Consider the following 27,942-nt stretch of genomic DNA (forward strand, 5'->3'; position numbering starts at 1 on the left):
GCCCGCATGCCCATTTGTCAGCCGCGAAATGATGGGCATTAATACAGAACGGCGATTAATGTGCGGCCGCCGCCGATTGGTCGGCGGCGACGCCCTTCATGGGCGGAGCGGCGCGCGGGGAGGGGGGCGGCGGGCCGCGCTGCTATGCCCGACGGGAAGATGAGTCCCTGGCGCGGCAGCGTGCGGGCTGGGCGGGGAGAGTGGGCACCGGGAGGACTGCGACTCCCAGGGTGCCCCGCGGGAGGCGGCCTTCCGGCTGTTGTGAATATGTATCAGCATGTTAATGACGAGCCGCTGCTAAATTTGGTCAAAGGAGTCACCTCGCCAGAGCGTGCTGTGGGAGCGGCGCGGAGCGGCGGCGGCGGGCCGGGCAGGGCTGGGCTGGGCTGGGCCGGGCCGGGCCGAGCCGAGCCGGGCACGGGGCTCCGCTCCGCTCCGCGCGGCGCCGCCGCTGCTGCTGCTGCCGCCGCCACTTCCCGGAGTTTGGAAAGACGAGGAGGGAAAAAAGAGGGAGGAAAAAAAAAAAAAAAGACATAAATAAAGCAGCGCGGACCGTATCTTCTTTTGCATCTTTCTCGCTCTCTTTTTTTTTTTTTTCAATCCAAAAAACCCCCAACCAACCCAAAACAACCGAAAAGAACGAAAAAAAGAGCGGCCAAGCAGGACGAGCGGGGGAGATGCGGTCCGGCCGGTAGGAGCGAGGACCGACCCGCCACACAAAAGGGCACCGCACCTCCGCGGCAGCGGCGGCAGCGCCGCCCGCCCTCCCGCCCTCCCCGCCGGGGCGCCCGGCTCCGCGCCCCGCTCCGCTCGGTGCCGGGGGAGCCGCCGGCAGCAGTAAAAGTTTGCAGAAGGGGACAGAACTGCTGGCGGGGAATCTCTGGCGGAGCGCGTACCGGCGCCGGCGGAGGGGCTTTCCCCGCCCTCCGCCTCCTCCGCCGCCTCCTCCTCCTCCTCCTCCTCCTCCTTCTCCTCTTCCTCTTCATCGCCCGCCGCCGCACGGGGCTCGTCGCCCGCCGGAGCCCGCGCAGCGGCGGCGGCGCTCGGGAGAGCCGGTCGGCGTCGCCCGCTGACTCGCCCCCGGGGGATGTGGCAGCGGCCCCCGCGCGCCGCGGACGCCGCCGCCGCCGTCGCCGCCGCCGCCGCGCCTCGCTGCTGCCGGCGGTGCCCCGCCAGCCCCGGGGCGGCGGGGCCGGGGCGTCCCTGCCCGCCGTCGCCGCCGCCGCGCCTGCAGCGCTGATCCCCGCCGCTCCGGCCGCCAGCGCCCCCCCCGAAGCGGCGTGAATGATCCGCGACCTGAGCAAGATGTACCCGCAGACCCGGCACCCGGTGAGTGGCGGCGGTGGCCCCGCGGGCAGCGCTCCGGCGCGGGCACCGCGGAGTTGTAGCCATTTTCTTATTGTTGTCCGCCGCGCCGCCGCCGCCCCGGGCCGGCTCCTCCGAGTTGCCCCCGCCCGGTGCGCGGCGGTCCCGGCGCCCGTCCCGCGGCTACGGCCGGCGCGGGTGTGCGTGTGTGTGGGGGGGGGGGGGTCCGAGTGGTCGACGCCTCCCCCCGCGGCGGCTCCGCACCGTCGGCGGCCCCGTCGGGGCAGGAGCCCGGGTCGCTTCGGGCACCGCGCCGCCGCTGCCCCCCGGGCGGGCGGGGGTCCGGGGGGGACGGGACGGACTGCGCCTCCGCGGAGCCCGGGTGCGAGGGCGGCGGCCGGGCGGGGGGAGCCGCGGGCGGGCGGGCGGGCGGGAGAAAGGGGGCGATTGAAAGACCCGCTGTTGCTTGCTTGCAGGCTCCTCACCAGCCAGCGCAGCCCTTTAAATTCACCATTTCCGAGTCCTGCGATCGGATTAAGGAGGAGTTTCAGTTTTTGCAGGCTCAGTACCACAGGTAACGCTGCCTACTTTGCCCGAGCCCCGCGCGGGCTCGCCTCTCGCCGTTTTCCGCCGCCGCCGCCGGGGGGGACGGGGGGACGGCGGGGACCCGCCGGCGGAGCCCGGGCGCGGGGCGGACCCACGGCCGCCGGGCGCTCCTCCGCACCCCGCCGCCGGTGCCGGCCCTCGGGGCGCGGGGCTCTCTTGGGGGCCCCGAGCCGAAGGGTGCGAGCGGATTTTATTGTTTTCCCCCCCCTCCGGTTTGAGTTTTTTTGTTTTTTTCTTCTGGGGGGTGGGGTGGGGGTGGATGGAAAAACGTGTGGCTGGCTGGGCTCGTCCTCTGCTTTTCTTCAAAATGCCGCTCGGGACACGCATCTTGTCTTGGCTCGGCCCCCTCACGCCTTTCATTGACATGTCAAGTGCTGATAACCTGGAAGTGAGGCGGCGAGCTATTTCATTATCCTTAGGTGGAAGAGCGCCGTGTCCTCAAAGTGACAAGTGACTTCTGGCAGGATTGCTTAGCGGGCTTCTGAAAACAAAAAAAACCAGCGGAGGTGTTCATGTTTACCACCCTGTTCCATAAATTACCTGCAGTTTTCTTGCAGTTCTGTCATCAGTAACAGCAAAAAAAAAACCAACCCCAAAACCACCACAAACCCCAAACAAAAAAAACCTAAACAAAACCAAAAAACACCAGCAACTTTTTGCTCCTTGAAGTGGGGATACGCGTTTGATTCCTCTCTGGGTTGAGTGAAAGCAAGAGGTGTTTCTAAAACTCTTCTAAATAAAAACACCAAAACCTGAATTGCGGATTTGTAAGTGCCTTCTCAAACCTAAGTATTGTAAGTGTGAGCCCCTGTGTGCTTCTTCTGTGAACCAGTGTTGGGGGTTTTTTTTTGTCAGAGACAAATACTCTCCCGTGCGCTGTATGCAGTTCGCTTAGGAGATGAGGATGTTGCACAGTATCTCTTGAAAGAGGAAAAGTACAAACCCCACCCTGAACTCTCAAGCAAGAGCTGGAATGCACATTTCTGTTTGTGTGTTGGAGAAATGCTTGAAAAGGGGAGTAACCTGTGCTCGGAAGAATGTCAGTTTTGTGTTACGAAGTACCCATGCTTTTTCCTTTTCATGTCTTGAACAGTTTAAAGCTAGAATGTGAAAAACTGGCCAGTGAGAAGACAGAGATGCAGCGACATTATGTCATGGTAAGCAAGCTGCATAACAAATTCAGAATGTCTATTAGCGTGGTATACTGAGACCGAAATACATTCGGATTGCTGGAGGCGAACAGAAAGATTATACTAGCGCTGCTGTTGTTGAGGTTGCGTCAGTGCTCCCATTATAAATCCTTAGGTTCAGGGGTTTATAACTTGTTTGCAGCAGTTAGTTTCCGTGCAAAACCTGCTTTTTAACCTTTTAAGCAATTGGGGATATTTCTTCCAAATGTTAGCAGATTACTTGTCAGCCCTTTAAAGCCGTGTACAACTTTAGTAGCGTACCTGGGAATGATGTTTTCACTTTTGCTGACTTTTCGCAACGATCGTATCTCCGTAAAACGATTCGGAATAATATTTTTTTCTGTGATGGGAGTAAGCCAAAATTGAACATGTACACATACAAACCCGAAGCCTGCTTCCTAGAAGAACTGTTGCACCTGGCCAGCTGGTTCATTGTTTTGCTAAATTCAGAATGTCAGGCATCTCAGCTGCGAAAGCCATTTCTTCAGTGGTTGTGATCTGCCTAGTTAAATAACATGCATAGGAAGACATCTCTAAATAAGTAATTGTGTGATGGATCGTGATAACTTTAGAGGAGCTCTTGCTATCTGTTCTCTTGTACATCTATGGAGGATTAGCCGTTTTCCGTATGTACGTAACAAGTAACACTCTTGTATTCACAAAAAGAGTAAATAACCTTGAAAAATTCTTAACCAAGAGCACAAGCAAATGTTAAGGCTCGCAGTTGTCGTTTTCACGCCTGATATGCCTAAGTCTTGGGGATTGTTTGGTACTAACATTGCACACTGAACTGAGTTTTCCACATCACTTGGGCACAACTGGACATACTTAGATTGGTGTATCTGCTTTGGCTCTGAATTTCCGTGCTCTTTTGTTTTTTTCGCATCCCTGCAATTTAATTGCAACTTTTTTGTGTTTTTATTTTAAAATATTGAATAACCGGTCTGTTAGACACTGCTGATTTATATGTGTCTCTGGCTTCAAGCACTTCGGGTGGGTTTTTTGGCATCTTTTATGGGGGCTAAGGAATAAAATTTTGAGCATTTTCTGTGTGGCTTTTTTTCTGCTTCTGATCTTTAACTCCATTTGTGATTACTTTTTGTGATTTTTTTGTCATCTGTTTTTTTCCTTGTTTTGTGTCTGTTCTTTGTAAATTTGACATGAAGCAATGTAGATAAAGCAGCAAAAAAAAAAAAAAAAAAAAAAGTTGCTGTGAAATGCTGTTTCAAATTCCAGGAGTTCTTCAAGACCAATAAATGTTTTTAGATCTGTATGTCTTTGTACAGATGATGCTTGGGTCAAAGGAAATTTTGGAATAGTTTTCACAATTGCAAGGTCTAATAGAATAATTTTCTTCTTTTTTAGTATTATGAGATGTCCTATGGGCTGAATATAGAGATGCATAAACAGGTAGGTAGAGAATTTGTTCTGTGTAAGAATTCTCTGTGTAATATCTCCCATCAGTCTTAAAGCAGATGTGTATTCTGTGTGACTTGCTTTACTTGCATGCTTAAGCACACTGGAAATTTTTTTGTACTTAACCTGGCCCTGAAACTTCCATCTTGTGTATGGTATATGGGCTCTGCATAGGTTACGGTCTTGGCTATCAGTTGTGCATTATTTGGTTGACTTTCCACTTGCAGTCTCCGCATGTGCAACTTGTCCTGTACTGCACAGGGAGGGTGTATGGGATGTGGGGATGGGTATGTGGGTTGTATCTTCAGATCTGTCTGACCTCGAACATTCAGGGTTTACCTTTTGGGATGATAGCTACATCACAAATGCATATTAGGTGTCGAGGGATTTGTATTTGCGCGTGGAAGAGACTGTTCTCTTTGGTCAACCTGGGCTGATTTAAGCGGGAGCTACGAAAGCAATTGATGCACAGCCATGTTCTTTTTTCCCTCAGGCTGCTTACTTGGACCTTTGTCCAAAACCAGTGTCTTAGCATCTCAAACACAAACGAGTAAATAAGCTTTCTGCGAGGATGTTAGCATGCTGGGTTTTGTGCCTTGAAGTCTAGCACTTAGGCCAAGATTAACAGGAGATTAGTCAGATGGAGCATGGTAGCGTAAATCAGAGTTTCTTATTCGGTGATGTGTGTTTTTAACCTTCTCTAGAGGAGAATGAATTAAACATCTGACCTCTTTTCCAGTGAGGGAACTTTTTATACGGTGGAGTTTAATACTGACAACTCATTTTACAAAATGGTTGAGCAATTCGCCAGCATTGCTGGGGAGTGTAAACTGCAGAAATAAGGAAATGGTTGAATGGGAGAAGGAAGACCATCTGAAAATTGGTTTGTACACATTTCTGTTCAAAGTTGGGGATTTGGAACTTCTCTGGGTTGTGGAAATAGGATTTCTTTATCTTGCTGAGAGCAGACATACAAGTCAAATGTTTTTTTCATGTTATTTATTATTTATTGTATTTTGTATTCCATTAGCATCCCCATGCCACAGTACTGATCAGGGCCATTTGCGCTAGATGACCTACAAATAAAAAGATGGTGGGATTTCCTGCCTCAAAGCGTTTTGCATCCGCAGCTCCAAACTTACGGGAGCTTGTACATACATGTTATTTTACAGACATACACATAGACCTGTGGAATTCAGATGTCCTCCTCACAGGTACCATGAAGACTCAACAAGTGCATTTAACAAACAGTTGAGAGGAAAAGGCTGTGATTGCAGCTGATCAGATTGTACATACGTGGTGACTCTCTGGACCTGATTCAGGTCGTGGGTGCTGGTGGAAAGACTGGTCACTGACTCTCAGAAGTGTTGGGTCTGTTCTCAAATGAATAGCCAGATTGTTCCAGATCCCATTTAAAAAAACCTAACCAACCCAACAAAAACAACAACAACAACAAAAAAAACCCCAAACACCCCCCCCCCTCCCCCAATCAGTAAAGTAGTAGATACGGAAACAGTTCACAAAGACCAGAGCCCTTACGGGCCACCTACGTAGCAAATTCTTACAGGCGTTTGAAAGCAAGCATTGCAGTCAGACTGGTTTATATTTCTGGGTACCCTGTTTCTACAGCGGTTAGTTCTGTGTAGACTTACACTGCACAAAATTCTGTGGGACAAAATCATCTTGCGAGTGCAATGTGTAATTAAATTGTTTTAAGCGGGGGAAAAAACCCCACAGTGAAAGTCCTTTTGATTTCTAACAGCTTCACTTCAGAAATTGTGTACAGTTATGGTGATGGAGTCATCAGTGATATTCTGGAGAAATTAAATATTTAGTTACAACTAAGTGTGGGGATTACAAAGGAGTGGGTTTTAATTAAACACCTTTTTTTGCATTACTGTTCAGTCTGTTCAAATTAGTAGTTTAAGTATCGTACTCTCATGCAAAACACGTAAATATTTTGTCAGATGTTGATTCACATGAGCTGCGGCTAAGAAACTTGTTCGCTATCATTCTTAAATCTGGTATCAATTTCGTATCTCTCATGTCTCTCCTGCTATGGCCACAGTGTCGGGGTTTTTTTTTTTTTTCTTCCCTTTCTCCTCTTGCTTCAGCAACTGCAAAATATTTCCCATCTTGCTTTATGATCCCAGCGTTAGGGTCCAATTTGGTATATTGTATAGATAGTGTTGATTACTCCATGTGCGCGAAGCTTTTTTAGTCTTCCACCTTAAATTCCATTCTCCTCCTCGCCCATTTTTGAATTTTACTCGGCTGAAATTGAGCGATTCACCGTTTTGTTTTTTTCTCCCCCCCTCCTCTCCCCAGCTTTCTAAATTCAATCATATCAAAAATCCTGAGGGCAGTTTATCACATTATGAAATACAGACAGCCCTGCAAACCACCTACTTATTATATTTTCTTTCTTTTTTTCACTTTAGCACAGAGGCATATCTGTCTTTATTTGTTTTTCTGGGCAGACAGCCTTGGTTCCTCTCAGGTTCTTTTCCAGATGTACTCGCTGGATGCCCTTGTAATGGACAGCAGGCAATAATGCAGTGGAGTTGCCCTTCGGCGTAATTGGGCCTAGTTCTCAAGATCAGGTTAGGCTTATTCACTTATTAGATTTGCGTCTCAAAGGGTTCAAGAGCAGGACTCCCTGGAGTCCTTGGAAGTACCCTAGTAATTGGTGGCCCTGATATTTGAAACCTTTGTGTATTTTTCTGTTAAAGCTTCTGTTCTTCTTGGCTGCTCCCAGCCACAGAGTATTTATTTTTAGAGAAATTTTTCACTGGAACAGAAAATGATGGCTGTGATGGAGTCATGACTCTGTGACTTAGCAAATTGATAAAAGGATAAACGTGCAGACAGCAGCAGTAGTGAGTGTGCCTCTGTGTCGGGGGCGGGGGGGGGGGAAGAGGAGGGAAGAGCATCTCTTTTCCCACCCCTTGTGTGATGCTCATCATCAGTCATCCTGTGTTGATTTTGATAGAAGACTATTAAAGTGAAACCTATGGGGAATTTGTCATTCTGAAAGGAAAGCTAATGTAATTAGTACCAATTAAAGTACATTTAGTAAATTGGATTTAATCTTAATTAAGCCTGCATAATGTTGCCAATTTTTAACAATTATGTTTGAGAACATAATTAATTTAAATTTTGGTAACTGAGTAAATAGCATTAGACTGGTAGAATTAGTCATTTGTATTTTTTTTTAAAGACAAGTGTGGGGTATGTTGTGACATGTGGTGTTATAGCCTAAAATACTAAGCTAATTTTTGATATTCTGTAGTAGGATCAACAGAGCTTCAAAACAGACACATTCTGAAAAAAAAAGGCATTGAATTGGGGGGTTTGTGGGTCACAGTATGAACATATACTTCCCTATAGTTTAGAATTTCCATATTAGCATAATTATGAATGTTTGAGTGTGGTCTGAAGATGCCCACTTCTTACTAAGTTGCTTTTTTAATATTTTTTTTTAGAGGCTCAGCCGATAGTTCCTGAATGAATAGTTGATGTGTTGCTCTGTGTTTCTAACATACTGTTGCTACGTGGTGGTGGTCATTTGGTTTAATTTCTGAAATTAGGCTGTTTTAATGTTATGGTAAACAGTTTATTTAAATTGCTGTAATCAAACATGCTTGCTGAAGGTTTTAATTCAGAATTGTAATTATCACTTAAAATAAATGTCTGTATTTGGCTACAGACAACAGATATTTGTGAATGGGACTGATGGAAAGCATAAATAGAATACAGCATTCACTTTCTACTTTGATTGTGTTTTTTGAAGGTGGCAATACGTAAATTCTGAGTCACGCTTTCTGGTTAGACCTCCATCTCTGAACTAATTCACATGCTAGAATGTTGGATTTCAGCATTTTTGAAAGAAAATTCAGGTCTTTTCAGAAGCTGGGTATTAAAAAATAAATGAAATGACTTTTTAAGATCACAGTAAAAAAAAAAAAAATTCAGTCCAATCCATGTAAATTTTATTACAAGACTTGGGCAACAACCGTTTGAGTGCTGCTAAAATATTAATTGGATAGAAATGAAAGGGCTCTGCTAGCTGATAGGATATCATAATCATAGCTGCAGTAGTCGATGGTAAATGATGATAAATGGCATTAGGAACCTTTTAGCAAACTGTAATAACTATGAGGAGGGAAGCAGTATGGATTTGCATTATATCTGATACCCTCTAGTACCAAGTGGATTGCCAATACTGCTTGTTTAGCATTTTCTAAGGGCAATAGGATATTGATTTCTGACTTACAAGGAACGGCTCTATTTTCACCATTGAAAAGTATTGCAGGTTGTTAAGAAGAAATTGACTTGAAGAGGCCTGACTGCTGCCCATCATGGAGCAAATAAAGCAAAACTGCCGAAGCATGGTGAAGCAGTGAGATGGGGCCCTCAGCAATTTGTTGCTATTAATTTACCATGCTCGACAGCAAATCAATCGGCATCTACTTCATCTGCTGGAGAAAATGCTGTCCAGGGCAGATAAAAGGCCCTGCGTGGTACAGGGAATAGACTGGATTGGCCAAATGGAGGCTGCAGTTAATGTGTAAATAAGTGAAATCAAGGCCACTGTTGCAGAGAAAGCTGTTTTTAATTAGGTTGGGGCTTTATAGTGAGCTATTTAAGAAGGTAGTATGGAGAGTAGGGGGAGATTTATTGCTGACTGAGTTAATATATAGGCTGTATGACATCCCAGTCTTGAGTCTGCTTGCTTCTTAAGCCTTAGTAAATTATTTTGGTAAAGGGGTAAAGATGGGAATCAATTTGTTTAATTTAGGGCAGAGTTTTGGCCGTTTTTCATCTTCATGGCCATAAAATGCATATATCACAGAGAAGTGGTTTGTATATGCGCTACCTGTGTAACAGAAAAACACTCTTTTTTTATCTTTTTTTTTTGGCAGTGTTCTGGGCTTGGAGTGAATGTGTGTGCATGCATGTGTGCACTTTTTTTTTTTTTTAACACATGCAGTAATTGAGTGTATATTGTCTTCCATTTGAGGAATTGCTAGAGAGCCAGCTAAAATTATACCAGCTGAATTTGTTCTCCATTATAAACAGTAGGAAAGATTTAATAGAAATACAGGCAGTGGGTAGTCAGAACTGAACTGGAAAACTTCAAAACGAGAGAGATTAGAAGTGAAATTCTGAAGACTGCAGCTCACACAGGACTATTAAGGAGGAAGAGAAAAACAAGTGGCTTCTCCATCGAAGTCACAAAATGTAAAAAATAGGCTGTCAAATCAGTTTGACAACTGAGGCTTGTTTGTCCCAGTTTTAGGTTATTTAGCCTCTGAAGCCAGCAGAAAAGCTTAGAAGCTTATGAAAAGTTAGAAAATGTATTATTCTACAGTTAAATCAGAAACCTTTTACTTGGTAATAACTGCTAAGTTCTGAAACAAGATTCTCTGCTTTCTTTTCCTCATGATACAGATGTTAAACAGCCTTTCTGTGGAGAGGTCCTGTTAATTACTGGGAAGTTTGTTGTTACCACTTCTCTGTGAGTTACTGTTGAAATAACCATTCCCCCTGCAATTGCAGAATAGTATGCATAAGGACAAGAACTTCCATTTCACCCTGTTTTTGCTGTTCATAAGCAAAGGAAAGTGTCATTTTCCTCCCACTTGTTTTGGCAATTCAGACAGATCCTTAAGACACAGGAAGTAGCACAAAACATGCTGAGCAAACTTTTAAATTAAGACATACGCTCTGTTTTACTGGCAAAAGGCTGTGCTCTACAGTGCTTAAACATAAAAGCATTTTTCTGTCTTTGAAATACGCTAATTGCTGTGATGCCGCCTCACTGACTATGTTAGTTTATGGGTCCACTTGTAATTACAGAGGGGGCCAGTGGTGACCCTGTGGTAAGAGTTGCCTAACACCTTACCCTATAAAAAAATTCTTGCAAATTTTTTTTTTTTTTTGTAATGCAAGAAACTCCAGCACCTTTGCTGTTTGCCGTAAGGGACACCGTTCTGGTGAGAACACCCAGCCCCTTTGGGGCAGCTGAACAGTCAGAACTTACTGCCCATCAGGAGGGGGAAGCTGTGTCACCATTTTGTATATAATAACTTTTGCAGCATTTCATGCAGGGAGCTTTGCCTTCCTTTTGGGGCCAAAAAAGAAGTGCCGAGGTTGTTCAGCACATGAAAAAACATTAATTAGCAGATGGGCTGCAGAGTGAGGTATCAGGGTGCTGGGATGCCCAGGCTTTACAGCATTTGTGTAAGCTTGATCCTGCCCCATTGTGTATGTGCATCGTGGTGCAGGTTTTAGTTATACGCTCGCTGATCTCATTACCAGTTTTCCTAAAGGACCTCTTTGAGTGCACAAAATAGACATTAGGAAAGTGGAATTAAGGCTGCAGAGGCGATTGTAAATCTGGCTTGCAAATGTTTGGCTGCTTGGCTCGGCAACTGAAATAACTTTAAACATAAAGATTCAGGCATGTGAAATAATTGCCATTGTGAAATAATTGCCATTGTAAGCTCCTTGAGGCGGGGATTCTGATTTTGGTTTATGTTACAAAAAGTGAAGGGGGTGCTCATACAGGTCAGTCACAGCGTATACCGTAGACTCAGTGCATTAAATGCAGGAAACAGATTTTGTCACCCTTAACACCAAGGCTGTCAAATGTTGAGAGTTCAGAGTTATCAATTTGGTCTTACTTTTATAGTGTTTTTTTTTTTAATGAGAAGATGTGATGTACTATTTGTGGATGTAATAAAGAACTGGGTTTATCACAGATGTGGGCCAGTTTGTGAACAGTGTGATTATAATTGTTACGGAAGTCACTTCTTTTGCTGTCTGCAGACTGAGCACATCTGTTGCCACTGACTTGCAGAAAACCTATTTAGCCACAAGGCACAGCGGGAGCAGAACAACGATGATAATGTGAAACACAGGTTGTATAAACCGATACTTGCATTAACTAACAGATGACAATATACTTGAAGCCAAACCTATCTATACTCAAGAAATTCTATTCTAGGAAAGAAATCGAATTAAAATTTAATCTTTATTTTAAAATACAAAAATATGAAGTGGTTTTAAGAATACCTATTGTCTCTTTGTTTATCTGTGTATTTTTACAGGTTTTGTCTTGGTTCAAGATCATATTTTTACAATTCCACTGTTACCTTGAAGTACTGCTGTAAATTTTTCCCCTTGATACTGTTTATCTTACTGGGGACACAAACTCTGTAGTTCAGTGTAGCAGGAAGCGTTTTGGCACAGTGTCAAAAGCAGGTGTCCATAGCTTTTTTTTTTTTTAAATGATATTTTTAAAATATAACTAAATTATGTCACAAATAGCAACAGAACTCTAATTAGTGCTTTCTTGCCTGTGTGGATAGGATTTAGACACGAGGAATCATCTTCCCTAGCCCAAGACAGGTACGTAATGCTCTGGTATTGAACACTGTGGGGTTATGGCCAAGACGTTTAAATGTGCAAATGTCAGGCAAGTCAAAGTTATAGTCCCCACAGTAAACTTGAATTGGTCTCTTTATGGTTATGTATTTGTATGGTATGCTCTATTGCCAACTTCAAATGTTAAATCATGCCAGTCCCCAGAAAATCGTTAAGATTGGCTTAAAATTAATCATGAGATAAAAATAATAAATTTGGGGTTCTTTTTATTTCCCTTCTAATTTTAAGCTGTCAAACTGCGCTTGGCTCGTTCTTCTTAGTTTTTCCTCCAGTATTCTTCCATAATCGTTTTTCTCAAGTAAGGAGTGAAACATCCCAAGATTCATGATAAAGTCAAGGGAGCTGAGTATGAGATACAGCTGGCAACTTTTGTCATGATTTTGTATTCTCAGAAAATGTGCGAGGTGTACTCTCCTAAGAAAAAAATAATACCTAATTAAAAATATATGCATATTCTTTTTGCAATTGTATATCACGTCTTTGTGGATTATATATCATAGCTTGTTAAGTTTTTGTGGATTATATATCATAAGATGGCACAGATATGCTGGTGGCAATTCCCCTTTCTGTGTTAGAAGGAGAGAAAACACAGGACATGGTTTTGAGTGGAGGTCTTCTAACTTGTCCTCTCTCTTTTGGTCTACTTAAGTGGTGTCTCTACAGGATCTTACACTGCCACAGGTTTCTGACATTTGCTGGGTGAGATTCAACATCTTCAAAGGAGAATAACCTTTCACTGTTATGTTTGGGATGTGGAACGTTGGCAATGAGAATGTGTGCTTTTGTTTTTTCTTAAAAACCTCAGCAGAGCATCTCACAGTTGAGCAGAAGTCAAAATCTGTCCTCTTCATGCTATAAAGAATCTGCGTAACAGTAGGTCCTACCACTAGATTTTGTTTGGCATGTGTCGTGTCGAGTACTGTGTGCATGTTGTGTATGATCACTGAGAGCATTTCATTTTTAAAAATGCTGCTTTTTCCTCCATCTTAAATACAATAAACTTCTCTTGTATTTACTCTGTCTGCTTATGTGCCTGGCTTCTCTTAGTGTCTCGGTTGTTTGGAGAATTTGCAAATGCGAAAAACCCCCTCTGAGCCTGTCCTGCCTTAGCCCAGAGAGAAGTGATTGCCCTCGAACAGAGTAGCTGGTGATGGAGTAGCACTGTATGGAGGGCATGGTGCGGCTGCTACTAAGGCATCACCGGGGTTTCAGTTACAGGCGTAGTCAGTGATGCAGATTTACTATGGCAGAAGAGCACTTCGGAAAGCAAAGGGGCCCCTTTCCCCTTGTCTTTTCTGACTTTGAACCCCAGATCAACAAATCGAAACACAGGAGGGCCAACATGTGCTCTCTGCAAATACTTAATAAAACACCGTGGTACTTGTGGGCAGTGACAGCAAATGCTATTGAAGTTTAACACTGATAATTTTAAACCCAAGAACAACAGCAAAAAGGTCTGGCCTGGGTCTGTTGTGTCCTAAAGGCAGAGAGCTTCCTCAAAACTCATGATGGGTTGTCCATGGGGTTATAACGACAGGCTCAGCAGAGGATGAGGGAAGACCCCACGGAGCAGGCACAGTGCTGTGATCCTTGGGTCCCCCCCCCTTGCAGCAGCTGGGAGGAGGCTTGTGTGATGGTGCACAGACCTCAGTGTTGGGAAGGTGTGGGTTACAGGATGTTTTTCTTGACAGTTGCTGAATGGCTGAAGCCGTCCTTTACCACGTTAACGTGACAGTGTTATTTGAAATTAATCATAAGGCAGATTGGAGTGAGATTTAGCTGGGGGTTGAGGGAGAAGGCATTTTGATCACTCGTTTTCTTTCTCGTATCTCTTTGCTTCTTGGCAGGAGAGGTGGAACTTCATTTTTGCTCGTTCTTTGTGACACAGATAGCTAGCTGAGGGCTTCTAGGTTAAAAAATTTGGATATCCAGTTAACCTGTCTATCTCAGTAACTTCTGTTTGGTGGTCAACCAGTAACTCCTATTTAGGATTTGATTCAAATTTTACCTTTTAAAACCATGGGGAAAGTGCAGCAATCATTGAGGAAACTTTTTGTCTTGGACAACCACTTTTTCCCATTTCTAACCTTTCACAGGGATGAATGAGAGGTTTTCAGCCATGCCTCATAGCTGAAACACTTCTGGACTTCGTTTTGAAAACACGGTGCTGTTTTCCTATTAAGTTTTCCTAGTAATAAATGCAAGGGAGACAAAATAACTGTAGTGCAGCCCAGCTAAGGCTTGGGGAAGGGGGCACACCTGGACCTGGCAATGCTTGTCCACGTCTTTTCATGAAAGCCGCTTCACCGAGGGCTGTTCAGGGCCGGGTTTCTGTCAGCAGCTCTGGCAGTGTCTTTGACCGGCTTTCTGTCTGCCTTGGGAGATCCTGCATTGGGTTTGAGGTGGAGAAGCCACCGTCTAGCTGCTTGACAGCTAAGTAGCCAGTGGCAGCATGGACTCCGCATAGGCACCTGAATCCTGCAGTTGAGCCAAGCCGTGTCCCGTTTTTTCCTTTGAGAGGGATGCAGGGCTCTGCTGGATTTTTATGGCGGCTGCGGGACGAAGGGGGGTGAGTTCAGTACTCGTCCTTTGTGAAGCACCATGGGTCTGCAGAGAAAAGTCAGCGTTAGTATCTGTGCTGTTTCCTGCTCTGGATACCTGCAGGTGCCTACTCAGGGGCTTGACTGCCTCGACTCTGGGGGAGAGGCCGTTTTTAATTTAAAGCGTGTGACGAGTTACCGGTTGTGGTTTCTCTGACTGCCAGCTCGCACTCTGCAGCGCTTTGTGGAAGTCTCTTAAAATTTCTGTGCCTCTGTCTCCCTCTCTGAAATGGTGATGATATTTACATGACAGCGAGTGAGCTACGATTTAATTTGTTGATGTCCACTATTAGATAAGAGGGTCTGGAGAATCACAGAATATTGAATGAATACGTATTTGCTGTGGCGGGAAGAAGACTCCTTCCAAACCTGTGTTGTCTGTGTAATGAGCTCCAGCAGTGCCATGGGATTTCCTTTGTTCTTAGGCCCCAGAGGTTACCAGGAGGTAACACTAAAGATACTTGAGTTGTCCTCCTGCCTGCCACTCTGTTAATTGTATTTGGAGATAAAAGCTGGAAATAAGGGCGGGTGGTCTTGTGATAACATTTAGAGAAGGAAAGCAAAGAGAGTAAGGCCAAAGCTGGCTAAAACGCATGAGCTGGATTTTGGTTTGAGGGAGGAGGCAGAGAACAAGGACCGATTGGAGGAAGGTTGGTAGTTAGTTTTCTTCTCACGTCTCCTATTTCCCTGCAGTACCATTCACTCTGTATGACAATCATCCACTTTCACAGTGCCCCCTTTGAAAGATGGCACTGTGCTGATGTGTAAAAGAGTCAGCTACAACACCACTACTGTCTGCTTTCTGTAATTTTACAAAGCATGTGACTAGATACAAAGTAGGTGCCTCTTCTTAAAATATCTGTCCATAGTGTTTGAATAACACAAGAAGATTGGAAAGACTTTGTGCATAAAATACACCCCGTATGTTTGTGTCAGTTGTTAACAAAGACTATATTGTGTATTCTTATACTCAATTTAACCAGTAGGCTTTCTGTCCTAATTGCAGAAAGCTGTTGCAGTCTGAGCACGTTGCTCATTTACAGTTTTTTTTCAGTACGTCTTAATTTCTGGGGACAAACTGTATGTTTTCTTTCTCAGTCTTGTCCTAAACAACAGCAACAACAACAACAGCAAAATCCAAGCATTGATGAGAGTTTCTGACTTCTCCAAATATCAAAGGGCTGTTTATGTCAGAGTTACTTGTTATGTATATGTCCATACATAAATATGGAGGTGTTATTCTTGAAAAGTAAATTGCGTGTAAGTTCTTGGTTTAATTCGTGCAGGAGTGACATTCTGCTTCCTTTGCATCTGTCTGCTCCCATGTGCTTCTAGAGATGGCTGCTAAGGAAAACAAAGATAATAATGTGTCTTTAACGTAGAAAACACGAGGAGAGAGACATGGTCCATGCATCGCTACAAGACACTGGGTTACTTTCCTCCTCACAGTGTTCCCTGGTTTATCTCTACAAACTGGTGACACCAAGACACGCATCCTGTTTCGCTTGTTGGCAGCATAAGAGAAAGTCTTACAATTCTGTGCCTGTGGCATCCTGGAAATTTCTAGGGAATTGTTTGTTTCTGACATTTTTTCTAACACCAGACTTGACAGAGGGTGACAATTGTTCTTAGGTTTGATCAAGTAGATAGAGATGTCGAGAGCAACAGCACCACAAGATTGTACAAGAAGAGAGCCCCCACGAGCACACGTGTGGAGTGTTTTTTTTCTGAGGTTGTAGGTTTCCACTTGAAGATGAGTTTTCAAACATGTATGCAAGATGCTTTTCAAACTAACATTAGCAGCCTTGCTATTATACACTTTCAAAACCTGTCTCTGTAGAAAGATGTAAGACTTTCCTTTGCAGATACAAATGTCCAGCTTGTTAGCATATGCGGCATTTTTTTTTTTTTAATTCAAATATGCCTTCAGCCAAATGGACATACAGGCCTTGTGAATGTACAAAATGGTGATATTTTGTCCTTTGTTTCATTGCTATTTACTGTTTCCTGCCTGGAACTCAGGTGTGTATTTCTTCTAAAGCATTGATTTTTAACAAGTCTTTTTGTGTGGGTGAGAAGAATTCTGGGATAATCTTAGTTTACACATTTTCAGAGAAAAATGCTGCTGTGACTATGCACTGTATTAAGGGTCATGAGGTTTCTTTAAACCTGCGACAGAACTGGAGAGCCTGAAAATCTGTAGACACAGGAAATACCTCTCTGTATTCATGTGAAGCAAAGCAGAAAGCTCCCAGGTGGTTGAGATGTAGCCGCCAGGGTCTGGGGCTTGGGGGGGATCCAGGTGCAAGTCTCTGGACCGTGCTGTCAAGGGCTTCCCGTGAGACCTCGGACAAGCCACTTTGACCGCTGTCTGCAGCGAGGCGGGAGCGATGCTGCAGGCACTTCGCACCACCGTGCTGCAGGGCCAGCTGAACAAGGGCAGAGTGGCATTTGCGGTGTGTGGGGTGAGTTAAGCGATTCAGCACGGAGCCAAAGAAATCCAGCACGTATGGAGGGTAGCTCATAGGGAAATGTTGAGGTCACGGGTGTGTCTTAAATCTCTCACAGCTTGAAGGCCAAGACACCACAGTTGGTGCTGCCAGGACATGCCGCCTTGACTTGGTAGTCTCAGAATCACTTTTTGAAGAGTGGCACCTAAACTTTAATATAAAGTGTAAGCATAGTGCAGATTTTTCTTAAAAAATGAACAAAAAAGCTGGAGAAGGCAACGCTCTTGGTTCATCTTAGTTCAGCTACGTAGAATTCTGTGTACTAGCGAGACACATGTTTCTTCTCTCCCAGGAGAATGACCGGGATACCCAACAGAAAGTTGTCTGGTTTGCATGAGATCCTTAATGGTTCAGTAGAGCTGAAAAAGGAGAGATGCATGCCGTACTCTTGCCCCGGAAAGACTCTGGCCAGCTGGAAGTGGTGCTGGGTTCCAGTCCCTGCCTCAAATCCATTTACATGTTTTAGCCCATGGTGATTTTTCATGTACAGTGATTCTGAGCAAGAACTGGAAAAGGGACTTTTCCTTCTCAGGTGGATGAACTGGGAGTATTTACTTCCCAGAGTTCACAGAAGCCCATTAGACAGGGTGTTCTCGTAGGAGGTGGGAAGGAAAAGTAAAGAAATAATTGAAGTCATGTATATAATGCTCTGATTAAACTCTTTAACCACTAGGCTGTTCCACAGAAGACTATCTGTTCTCCACCCTTTTTTTTTTTTTTTTTTTTTTTTTTTTAATGTGCTGCTGCTGTATATTATGTGGGAATAATTCTGGCAGTGGTTCTCAGCTCCCTGGGGGACATGGGTGGAGAAGCATTGAGCTGTAGATGTTGCAGGAGGAGGGTGTTTGCAGGGCTTAGTTGTGAGCTGGATGCCAAAGAACTTGGTGTTATCGAGGCAAAGACTCTTCTGAACGTGCCTGGAAGGGGGACTCAGCAGGGTTAATGGGGAGCTTCAGTGCTGGAGACGGAGACTCCTATGCACTGCTGGTGACTTCAGCACTGTGTCATTCCTGAGTGGGGATGCAAGGGTGTGAAGATTGTTGTTTGGGATTTTAATGCCTAAATTCTTGTTGTGCTCCAGCCTTTGTATTTGATGTGCCTTTTTTTAAGATGTAAAGGTACATTTTGTATATCTATAGGTATGCGTAGGTACCCCCCTGTGCTTAAGAATTCTTGAAAATCTTGAGCATTTGTCTGTTGCTGACTTTCTACCTAAATTACATGTCTAGTCTGCTGAGGCATTTTTTAAAATCCCATTACATACCTTCTGGAGACTTCACCTCTGGCTTTTACTGTTTCAGTTCTCTGTCTGGGAAGCAGAAGTAATATTATTTCCTGAAGCATAACTCTTAACACAGAGGAGTTTTTGGAGAGTAGTATGTTAAGAAATGGGAGGTGAGATATTATTACATGGGAGTCACTTAGAAGTGGCTGTGTTTATCTCTCTAGATTGTAAGATGCTTGGGGCAGGGTGCTCTTTCCCAAGAGAGTTTTGTCCTTGTTTTGCCATGTGTATTCTGCTGTCTTTTCCAACCCAGCTGCAATTAGCATGCTCCAGTGATGCACCTTTCAGTGGTAATGCAGTCAACGCTTTGATTTGTATTAAGGAAGTTTGCCCTTGGTAATGTATCTTCTCAGCCTCTGTTCTCTATCTGGAAAATGGGATAATGCTACTTTTTTACCTGAGTGGGATTTTTAGGGGAAAACCAAAACAAACTTAATTACCTTGTGGTAGCCTGTCCCTGCCTTCTTTCTGCATGCCCAAACCTTGTCAAATGCCAGAGGTGGAGCTTGTTGCTATACATGCAGTGGCTGCAGCACAGTGGGATCTTGATTCTCTGATACAAGCAATTATATTGTAAAGTTAGGGAAAATACAAGGTTTGTTAAACCTTTCTGCGCCTCCTGGTTCTATGCAGAGTTAGTTTGAGGTAGGCTCTTGGTGTAGATCTCAAGTAGCTAGTTTCCCAGTCTCCTTTTAATCTCATTTGAACTTCTACCTGCCCATTAGACAATGAATCTGTACAAGGCTCGCTCTTGATTTATTTGTTGCAGAGGTTGAAGGAAGATAATGACAATGTGAGTTGTTAAAAGATAGGGCAAACCAGTTTAGTATTCAACAGTGAGGATTGAGTCTTCACTCCTCAGCATTATGAATACCCCACACATGTGAGAAGCTGTAAATGTAGTTTTGAGCATAAATGCAAGTTGGACTTTGGAAAAGAAATACTAGTCTGCGGGCTGTCTTCAGCATAATATAGGAGGAAGGTTTAATATCTGGTGTTCTCTGCTGAAATACTGTTGTGCTTTTCCACTTCGGTGAAGCAGTGGGTTTTTTACTTTCTCTATCCGAGCATCGCTTTGCCGCTACCTTTCTTGGTTATCCTTCCTGAGAAGGGTGCCACTTTTGGAGGCAGAATAGCTGTGAACTTAGCAAGACTATAATATCTCTTAGTGTACAGTCTAGCTTAGTCAGTAGAGCTGGGGAAAGCCTAATTTACAACTGTATCAAATGAGTTCCACACAGGTTCTGCCGTGGATATTGAGAGTAATTTTGTATTGCTTTGGGGTGCATTGGTGGAAAATGGCATCTATTTTTAAAACTTTTTACAGGTACAGAGTTAAGATAAAGTGCTTTTTGGTGCATGTGGATGATGTTCAAGAGAATGACTGAAGTACTTACAGGTGTGCTTTAACCACTGTTGAACAGACTGGCTCAGGTCCTGCTAACTGAGTGCCCCAGTTTCAGCTGGGATAGAGTTAATTTTCTTTCTAGTAGCTGGTATAGTGTTGTGTTTTGGGTTCAGCATGAGAAGAACAGTTGGTAACACACTTTTGTTTTCAGTTGTTGCTCAGTAGTGTTTAGACTAATGTCAAGGATTTTTCAGCTTCTCCTGCCCAGCCAGCGAGAAAGCTGGAGGGGCACAAGAAGTTGGCACAGGACACAGCCAGGGCGCCTGACCCAAACTGGCCAAAAGAATATTGCATACTGCGTGATTCCATACTGCCCTGTATAAAGATTTGGGGGCAGTTGCTGCGGCCCTTCCTGCAACACTGTCTAGCTCAGTCAGGGGAGCATGAGACTCTTAATATCAGGGTGGTGGGTTCGTGCCCCGCCTTGGGCACCAAGGAGGGGCTGCAGCTCCCAGACCAAGGCCTTCTCATCCAGCCCGTAGTGGCACAGATTTGTTATGACCGTGCAGGAGAAGCTGAAAAATCCTTGACTTAGTCTAAACACTGCTTAGCAACAACTGAAAACATCAGTGTGTTATCAACATTCTTGTCATACTGAACCCAAAACTTAACACTCTACCTACTAGAAAGAAAATTAACTCTATCCCAGCTGAAACCAGGACGCTGAGGAGTCAGGAAGGTTTTACTGTGCTGAGTATTTCTCCAGCTTCTTATGCAGTTCTGCAGCTAGTTTAAGGCAACTTCAGTTTTGTGTTCACGAGCTGAAGTTACACTTGGGATGGTAAAGTCACTGCATACCTTGTTGGTGACTGTTAAAAAATAAACTTTTTCTCACTTCTTTCCTTTGCTTGCACCTATGCAACATGGTATGTTACAATAGTGAGAAGTGAGTTATTTCAATAAAGAAATAGGTAATTTTGAACTGCTTTCCGTTTATATTAAAGGTTAATATTTTCCAACTTAGTCTTTTATCTTTACTGAAGCTCACACAAAGGAAACACAGTCTGAGCTATCCACTAGTCATCAAACCTATTTCCCTTCCTCTTCTCCCCCCGCCCCCCCCCCCCCCCCCCCCCGGGCTTTCTCTGTTGTCTTTGTGAAAAACTGATAGAGAGTATACACAAAGAGGTTTGCAAACAGTCAGTAGGTAGTTCAATGATTTTAAGGTTTCCTTTCTTGTATTCTGGCAAATTTCTAATGCAAACAGAATAGCACAACTAAGTCTCTGATTGTCATGGGAAGCTGCTGTTACAAAACGCAATCATTATAATAGTTTGTGCAAAACAGATTCTTATAAACCAAAATAGATACAACCTCTGTGTATTTTTGTGGGTAAAAATATTAGGATTTGAATAAGTAAAAATACATATAAATGCTTGCCTGAAACATTTTTGATTAAAAGTGTGACAAAATTACAGACCTGGCAAACTACATATGAAATTAACAAGCCCAGAGCCTGCATTTTGGTAAACCATGGAATTACTCCATGGCAAAAAGCCAGAGATGCATTAAAGAAACCCAACAAACCAAACCACCCCAGGCACAGAAATGTGGTTTTGCTGTCTGTCATGCTGTCTGCTATAACTGAAAAAACATACATTGTTTTATGAGTGTGTTTTTTTCACAGTTTCGACCACAGTATTTGACTTCTTCATCTGGCCACTACCTAGCTAGTACGGCCACCACTAAGTTTTTATTTATTTATTGTTTTGAATTCACTGTGCAATTGGGTACTGGTGATTTGGTTTACCAGATGTTCTAACAGGTGACTCTAAACACTAGTTGGAACTTGCAGCTAAACCAGATTGTGATGCTAACCTGAGAGGTGAAAGGTTTAGCCTGTGGTTGATAGCAATCCGTCTTGGTTGCAGGGTAGTGGAGGAAGTGAAACAGAGTGCCTTCCCATGCCCAGAGAAGTATCGGTATCTGTAACAAGATGAGCAGCTTGCCAGGAGTGCTGCTGTGTGGTTTGTTGTCTTAATCATGCTCTTGTTTTCTGAGTTAAAGGAGTGTTCACAAAAAGTCTCAGCTTAGATTTTGTGTGTCTGAGACTGAAGTTTTCTGTGCACTTTAAGCGGGCAGAAGATGGCATTGGTAATGAAAGGGGTGATGCCACATTTGGGTTAACCCCATGGTAAACTGGGTCTGTGATGGGGTTTGTATTTAAAAAAATTAATTTTGGGGGGGTGGGTGGTGGCTGGGTTTTAACTTCAGTAAGTTCATTGCTTAGTTCAGCACATACCTGCAAAAATGCTAGCAGCGTAAGAGTGGGGTGAGCAGAAGTAGCTGGATTAGGGGAGAGCCTCCTCAGTGACTGTTTTTATGCCAATTTAAAGTGCACGTGAAGCTACAGCAAAAGCCTTCTTTCTGTCTCAAGAGCAGATACAGCATAATTGGTGGCTGCATAATCCATATTTCTGGCCCAGGCACCTTTGTAGGGAGGTCATGGGTGTGAAATTGGACCAACTTTAAAAGGAATCATGTTTGATGCCTTTTCTGAGAAAAGCACGTTGAAGGAGAAGTGCATTGATATTATTATCACATGGTTAATCTGTTTACAGAGTTGATTATTTACCCCTTTCATTTGCTTACATTTTAACTACTTTCCACATTCTAGATGTTTGTCTGTAGGTGCAGTATGATGAAGAGTGCACTTAACATATGGTGTATCTTGAGCATTTGTCTGAAATCAATGCAGTTCATAGTAGCTCTCACACAAAGTGTGATCTCGCAGGGAAATACAGCACTGGAAAAGGTTTCATGAAATCTACATTTCCCAACCAGAGAGTTCTCCTTTGCTCCATGCCTCCCGTTCTGTTTTTTTATGGCATTTTCTTAAACTTTGTGTTTGTTTTAAAAGTTAATTTATATTGAAATTCCTCTTGGATGAAGAGTATTTGAAAACTTCAGTAATGCTGATGTAATTTAAAGATAAATGCTATTTAGTGTTGCTTGACTCAGAGTCTGTCTTGGCAGGAGTTTTACTGGGGGAGTGCCATTTAAATGAATTGAACGTCAAGATGTACTTAAGAGTATCCAGCTGTCTAGGACAAGTGAATTTTCCTGAATGTATTAAACATGCATGTCTTACAAATGTCGTAGCATTTGCTTTGCAAATAGGTCATCTTAGGAAGGCCACAAAGAGAGTCGTAAACTGCCTGATTATTTTAGATGTACTTCGCTAGTGAAACTACCACTTGTTAGATATTCACACGTTGAAGGATAAAATTACCTGTTCTTTCCTTGTCCTTCACTTAGGGGAAAAATAGCAAGAAACCATAGTTGCAGAAATGCTTAAATCCAAATAGAGTTGTTTTCAGCAGAGGTAGTTATGATCCACAATGATTGAAATTATGAGCAATAAGAATTCACATCAGTATTTTCTCCTCAATAGGAGTCAGAGCTACAGACTATTTTTTTGTTGTTGCTCTCAGGAAAGCAGCATTCTGCTGTTTAGCTAGTCCTTGCGGGAAGTGTTTTACTTAAAAAATACACGTATGAGTCAGTATCGTCTGAGTGGCAGCAGAGATGTGTGAAATGCTGGAACTTCCAGTCTTTTCTTGTGGGATGAATGCACTTAGTTCACCAGCTCCTTGGTACTGTCCCTCCCACTCTCAGGGCAACCTGCTCCAGAGAAAAGGAATTGGGATCCTGACTGACTGTGTCATCCTATGCGGTGTGGTGTAAGCCCGGAGTGACAAGGCTGGTGATGCTTCATCCTAGCTTGCCCATCCATACGGTGCTGTGGTATGGAAGTTTAAGGCTGGTGCTTCAGGAGGAATGCGGCATTGCCATCTCAAAGCGAGAGGAAATCATGAGTCAGGACCTGAAGTTGAAAGTTGCATTTAAGTTCAGAGTAAAAGAAAATGTGCCTTACTTATATGCCCTTTGTATTTTAGATAACTTTCACTTGTTGAGTGTTGATTTAAAAAACAAAAAAACCCCTCTCTAGATGGGAAACGGAGATAAGGGAGAAAGGTGCCTTAAATGTAATCTGATTCTCAGATGATCACTTTATTGCAGAAACTGGGACTTGATTAATACCACCAAGGAGTATGAAACATTTATCTTCAGAAAGAATTAACGGGTATCATACTTCCACCTAGTTTAAAAATTGAGGTAGTAATGTTACTGAAATCCGGAATAAAACTCCTTAACACCGATGTGATGTTAAGAAGCAGGCATTTCTTTTATTGCAGCACTGGGGACACGGGGGATCGCTCCTCCAAAGGTGTCCAGCTTAACATTAAATTAATCAGTTTTTATAAATGTTTTCTGTCAAGTCATTATTACATATGCTCTTTATATAAAAATTCATACTGTGCTTGCTCTTAAATTTAACCTTTGTAATGATTGGCCTTTTGATTTTATCACCATATCAATATTCTTATTTAAAAACAATCATTGGTCAATTTCACTTAGCTCTACTGATTGGAATCCTCAATACTAAAATCGAGATGGGAAGGGTAAGGGGGTTTCCAAGCAGCAAACTGGTGTCCATGATGGTTTCCTTAGTTTCTTGAAACAAAACATAAGAAAACCAGTAAGTTCCTGGTGAAGTTTCTATGGTTGGCTTATTTCAAACTTAACAATACTAAGGTTCCTATGGTCACACATAACACAGTTCCTAAAGTTTCTATGACTACATTTCAAACTTAACACTCCTATACATTATGCTTCACAATTTTCTACTTCTTAATCAAAGCTAACTCTTTTATATAATCAAATTTTAATTTCTTTATCACAGTATTTACAACAGTAATATGCCTTATTTGAATTTGTGTCATTGCAAGGATCTAAAATTGAAGCTTGATTATAGCATTGCTGTAATATCCACTGCACATTCTTTCATCTCTTTTGGGGTGTTGTTATAATCATGCTTTTGTGTACTGAATTAAAAGGGGCAGGATTTTTGTCTACTATGTCAGATACAAAAATCTGCCACCTTAATTCATGGAAATCGTATCTGAGTATTGCTCGTTTTCATAGTACAACAGGAAGTCGCGATGGAAAAGGAGTTAAAATGTTGTTTCCTTTGTGTGGACTACTTTTCCTTGAAATAAATACCAGGGTTTTTTTGCTGCATTTCTTAAGCTAATTGATAGCTATTCACAACGTGGTGTGAAATTGCTGGGTAGGAAGAAGAGATGCGGGATTGAAGGCGAAACATGACAGAGTTTTCAAACGCTGTAAGAATTCTTGTAACCAGACCTAAGAAATGTACTGAATAGATCAGTGTGCTGATTCCTAGTACTTATCTCTTCTGGAAGCAAATGTAATCAAGTGTGATTATCAATGAATCAGATAGGCTATGGGCTCCACCTTTCATGACCTGTAGGGCTGAGGTGGGTAAGCAAAGGAAACCGAGGTGGAAGAGAAGAAGTGATCTTGTTCCTGATGCAGAATGGCTGATTCCTGGCTGCCAGATGAATCTGGAAGAAAATAAATTGAGTTCAGCAGTCACGTTGCTTTTCCTGTTTTTATGAGGGACTTCTGATTGCTGCTTTTATAAGTTTATTGATCAGCTTTATGTAGTTCATTAAAACCTGGAACAACGCAACACTTGCTGGAGAAACTAAATTTTCTTCCTTCTTTTTTTGTCAGACTATTATGTGTTACCGTTGGTTGCAGTGTTTTCTGCAAGCTTCAAGACTGAACAGTACAACTTTGTAGATGTAACTGGAAGTCTGGCACAATCTTCACAGTTCTTAACCGTGATAGCATATCAGTATCTTGGTGATTAACATTTGGAGCATACTGCTCCAGGGTAAGCACTATAGGCATAATACAGAGAGTGTATGTGGGGTAATGGGTGCCTATAGCTACATCTGAGTCTTCTTCGTGTGTATTTGCAAATGAAAGGTTAAGTGCTGGTGGGGATCAGAAGTGGACACTGACAGCTCTGTTTTGTAGAGGGAAAACGATTTTAGTGTTTATTTTGTGGTAACATTTTAAAAGAGCATCAGAACCCCTTTTCCTAAGCACTATATATGTAAATTTTAAAAGCATGGTTTCTTTTAGATTCGCCTGCTAGAGGTTTTCAGCTTTTTTCCTGAAATGCTGCCTCCTTAATATTTTTCCAGGGCAGTTAAGGACACCTCAAGTTAAACATAAGCCTACTGAAACAGGTTTTGGCTATCTCTCACCTTTCTTTTTAGTTTTTCATGATGTATACATTGAAACTACTGATCCGCAGTATTTCTTTCTGACTAGTTCTCCTGCTATGCCTTAGAAACACAGTATTAACTTGTGACGTAAATAAATAGGGGACTTTCTGCATCCAATTAAATTAGAACTGTGCGCTGAAACCACTGTATGCATATAGTTGCAAGGACAGGCTCAGGATGGCTTGTGCCATTTCCAGCAGTCACAGAAGAACTGTGGTCAGACTCTTTGGAGGGATGTGTGAGGGGAGGAATCGAGTAGTAAGAGACTGGTGATTGTGCATGTACTGCTGTGTTTCAGCTGTTACAGGAAAGATTAAAATGGGAAATTCTGACCTAATTGCAGCCAGGAGACAGATACAAAAGACTGAACTTGGAGCTGAAGCTGTCTCAGTGTGATGCCACGGGTTTATAAGCTTAAAAAAAAGTTTTGTTTGGTTTTTTAAACTATGAAGTCAGATTCCTTCAGTTGGTGGAGAGTGGTGGAAACTTCTCATCCCTGTGTAGGTGAAGGGATAGTACCTTGTAGAGGACTTCAAAGCTCTACTGCTGGAAACAGCACCTCCCATGGCAGTGTCCCCTTCTTACTCATTTCTGTCTGCTTTTTCAGCAAGTATTTCCTGCTGCCTTTGAGGAAGGGAAATGGAAGCCATTCTCTGCCATTTCAAGTTCCACTTGCAGCCTTTTTTCTGGACGCTCTGCAGGTGCTTGTGGCACGGCGGGGCGGGATGCAGCTTACTACCTGGTGGCAGCCTGAACAACTGAAGGACTATGGGGATCTCCAGGCTGTGCGTTTCTATTCCCCTACTTGCTGGTAGAAGTCAATATTAACAAAAAACATTGACTTCCTCAAGTGACAGGCTTGAAGCATGTTTATATGTCACCTTACTTGACTTGCTTTTTATTGTCTTAATCATGAATGATTCAATATTTATCCTTTCTTGCTCAGTTGAGCTCCATGTGGTTCTTGACACATTAAATAAAAGCCACGTCTTACCAGTTCACTTCAGCAGCCCACGGATCGGGATGTACGTTAGAAAATTGATTTTGAAAATTCAGCCGCTCCGATTTATTGCTTATGTTGCTGTCTGCAGCATTTTGTGCAAAATAAGCACCTAGATTAACTTACAAAGGGTAAGTATCAAGTTTACAGTACTTCATGAGCTTAGCTAGGATGTTTGTAAAGAAGGTTGATAGGGAAGTGAGGTGGAGAATGTACCCGTGATTATTCGGTAGAGTCTGGTGGTCCTGCTTGCGTTCAACTCGTACATGCATTGCTCAGATTAAATCTCCTAAACTCAAGGAATTGGCTTAGTGTCGAAGTTTTCTGTTTAGTATCCTTTTCACCAGAGAACTTTCCTGTCCACTCTCTTTGACTACAGGACTAGACTCTTTGTGGCTCACTTTCTAAACACCATTCCTTTAGGGCTGAAGAGAAATTTTATATTCAGGGCTTGCAGTTTTTCCTCCAGTTCTGTAGAACTGGAGTAAGCACTTTCAGACAACAGTCTGTGATTAAAACAAAACACATTCTTCTTTATGAAAGAAGAGTTAATTTTCTGTGAAATACTAAGATTAGCTTTTTTGCTTGCTTTATTCAGAATCATGATATGTCTCATACAGTGTAATAATGTTTTGTTCTCACTAATTTGTGAAATGCTTGTTTAGATATTATGGGTGTGTGCATGTGTTCTTGGTAAGCACTTAATAAAGTAGATTGATCTTTTTGGCAAAGGCTGCATTGTGTAGAACAAATTAAACCTGAAATAACAGTTGTTTCAGATTATTTTTCTGAAAGTGTAATTGCATATATTCTTCTTCCTACTGGCTGCTGAAATGGGTTTCCCAATAGTGTTTTATTATCCTGTTTTATTTCAACAATACATATATAGTAGTTTTGCTTCCATTCCACTGACAGACCTACAGCCTCCAGTGGTAATTCTTTACCAGCAATTTTTTATAATTGTAATAACTATGGAACTTTGTGAAATATAGTAGAAATATTT

At 43.0% G+C, this 27,942-nt stretch overlaps 1 protein-coding gene across 3 annotated transcripts in view; it reads left to right on the forward strand.

Annotated features, from left to right (window-relative positions):
• Window positions 1-321: 321 nt before the first annotated feature.
• The window catches only part of LOC104323190 (TLE family member 4, transcriptional corepressor), a 100,283-nt gene continuing 72,662 nt past the window's right edge, over window positions 322-27,942 (forward strand). For all 3 annotated transcript variants that reach the window (XM_069777166.1, XM_069777167.1, XM_069777168.1), the window contains exons 1-4: window positions 322-1,329; window positions 1,782-1,879; window positions 3,005-3,068; window positions 4,467-4,511. In XM_069777166.1, coding sequence (XP_069633267.1) covers window positions 1,285-1,329; window positions 1,782-1,879; window positions 3,005-3,068; window positions 4,467-4,511 — 252 coding nt within the window. In that variant the 5' untranslated portion in view covers window positions 322-1,284. The remainder of the gene's footprint in view (window positions 1,330-1,781; window positions 1,880-3,004; window positions 3,069-4,466; window positions 4,512-27,942) is intronic.

This window comes from Haliaeetus albicilla, chromosome Z, assembly GCF_947461875.1.
Source record: "Haliaeetus albicilla chromosome Z, bHalAlb1.1, whole genome shotgun sequence".
NCBI lineage: Eukaryota > Metazoa > Chordata > Aves > Accipitriformes > Accipitridae > Haliaeetus > Haliaeetus albicilla.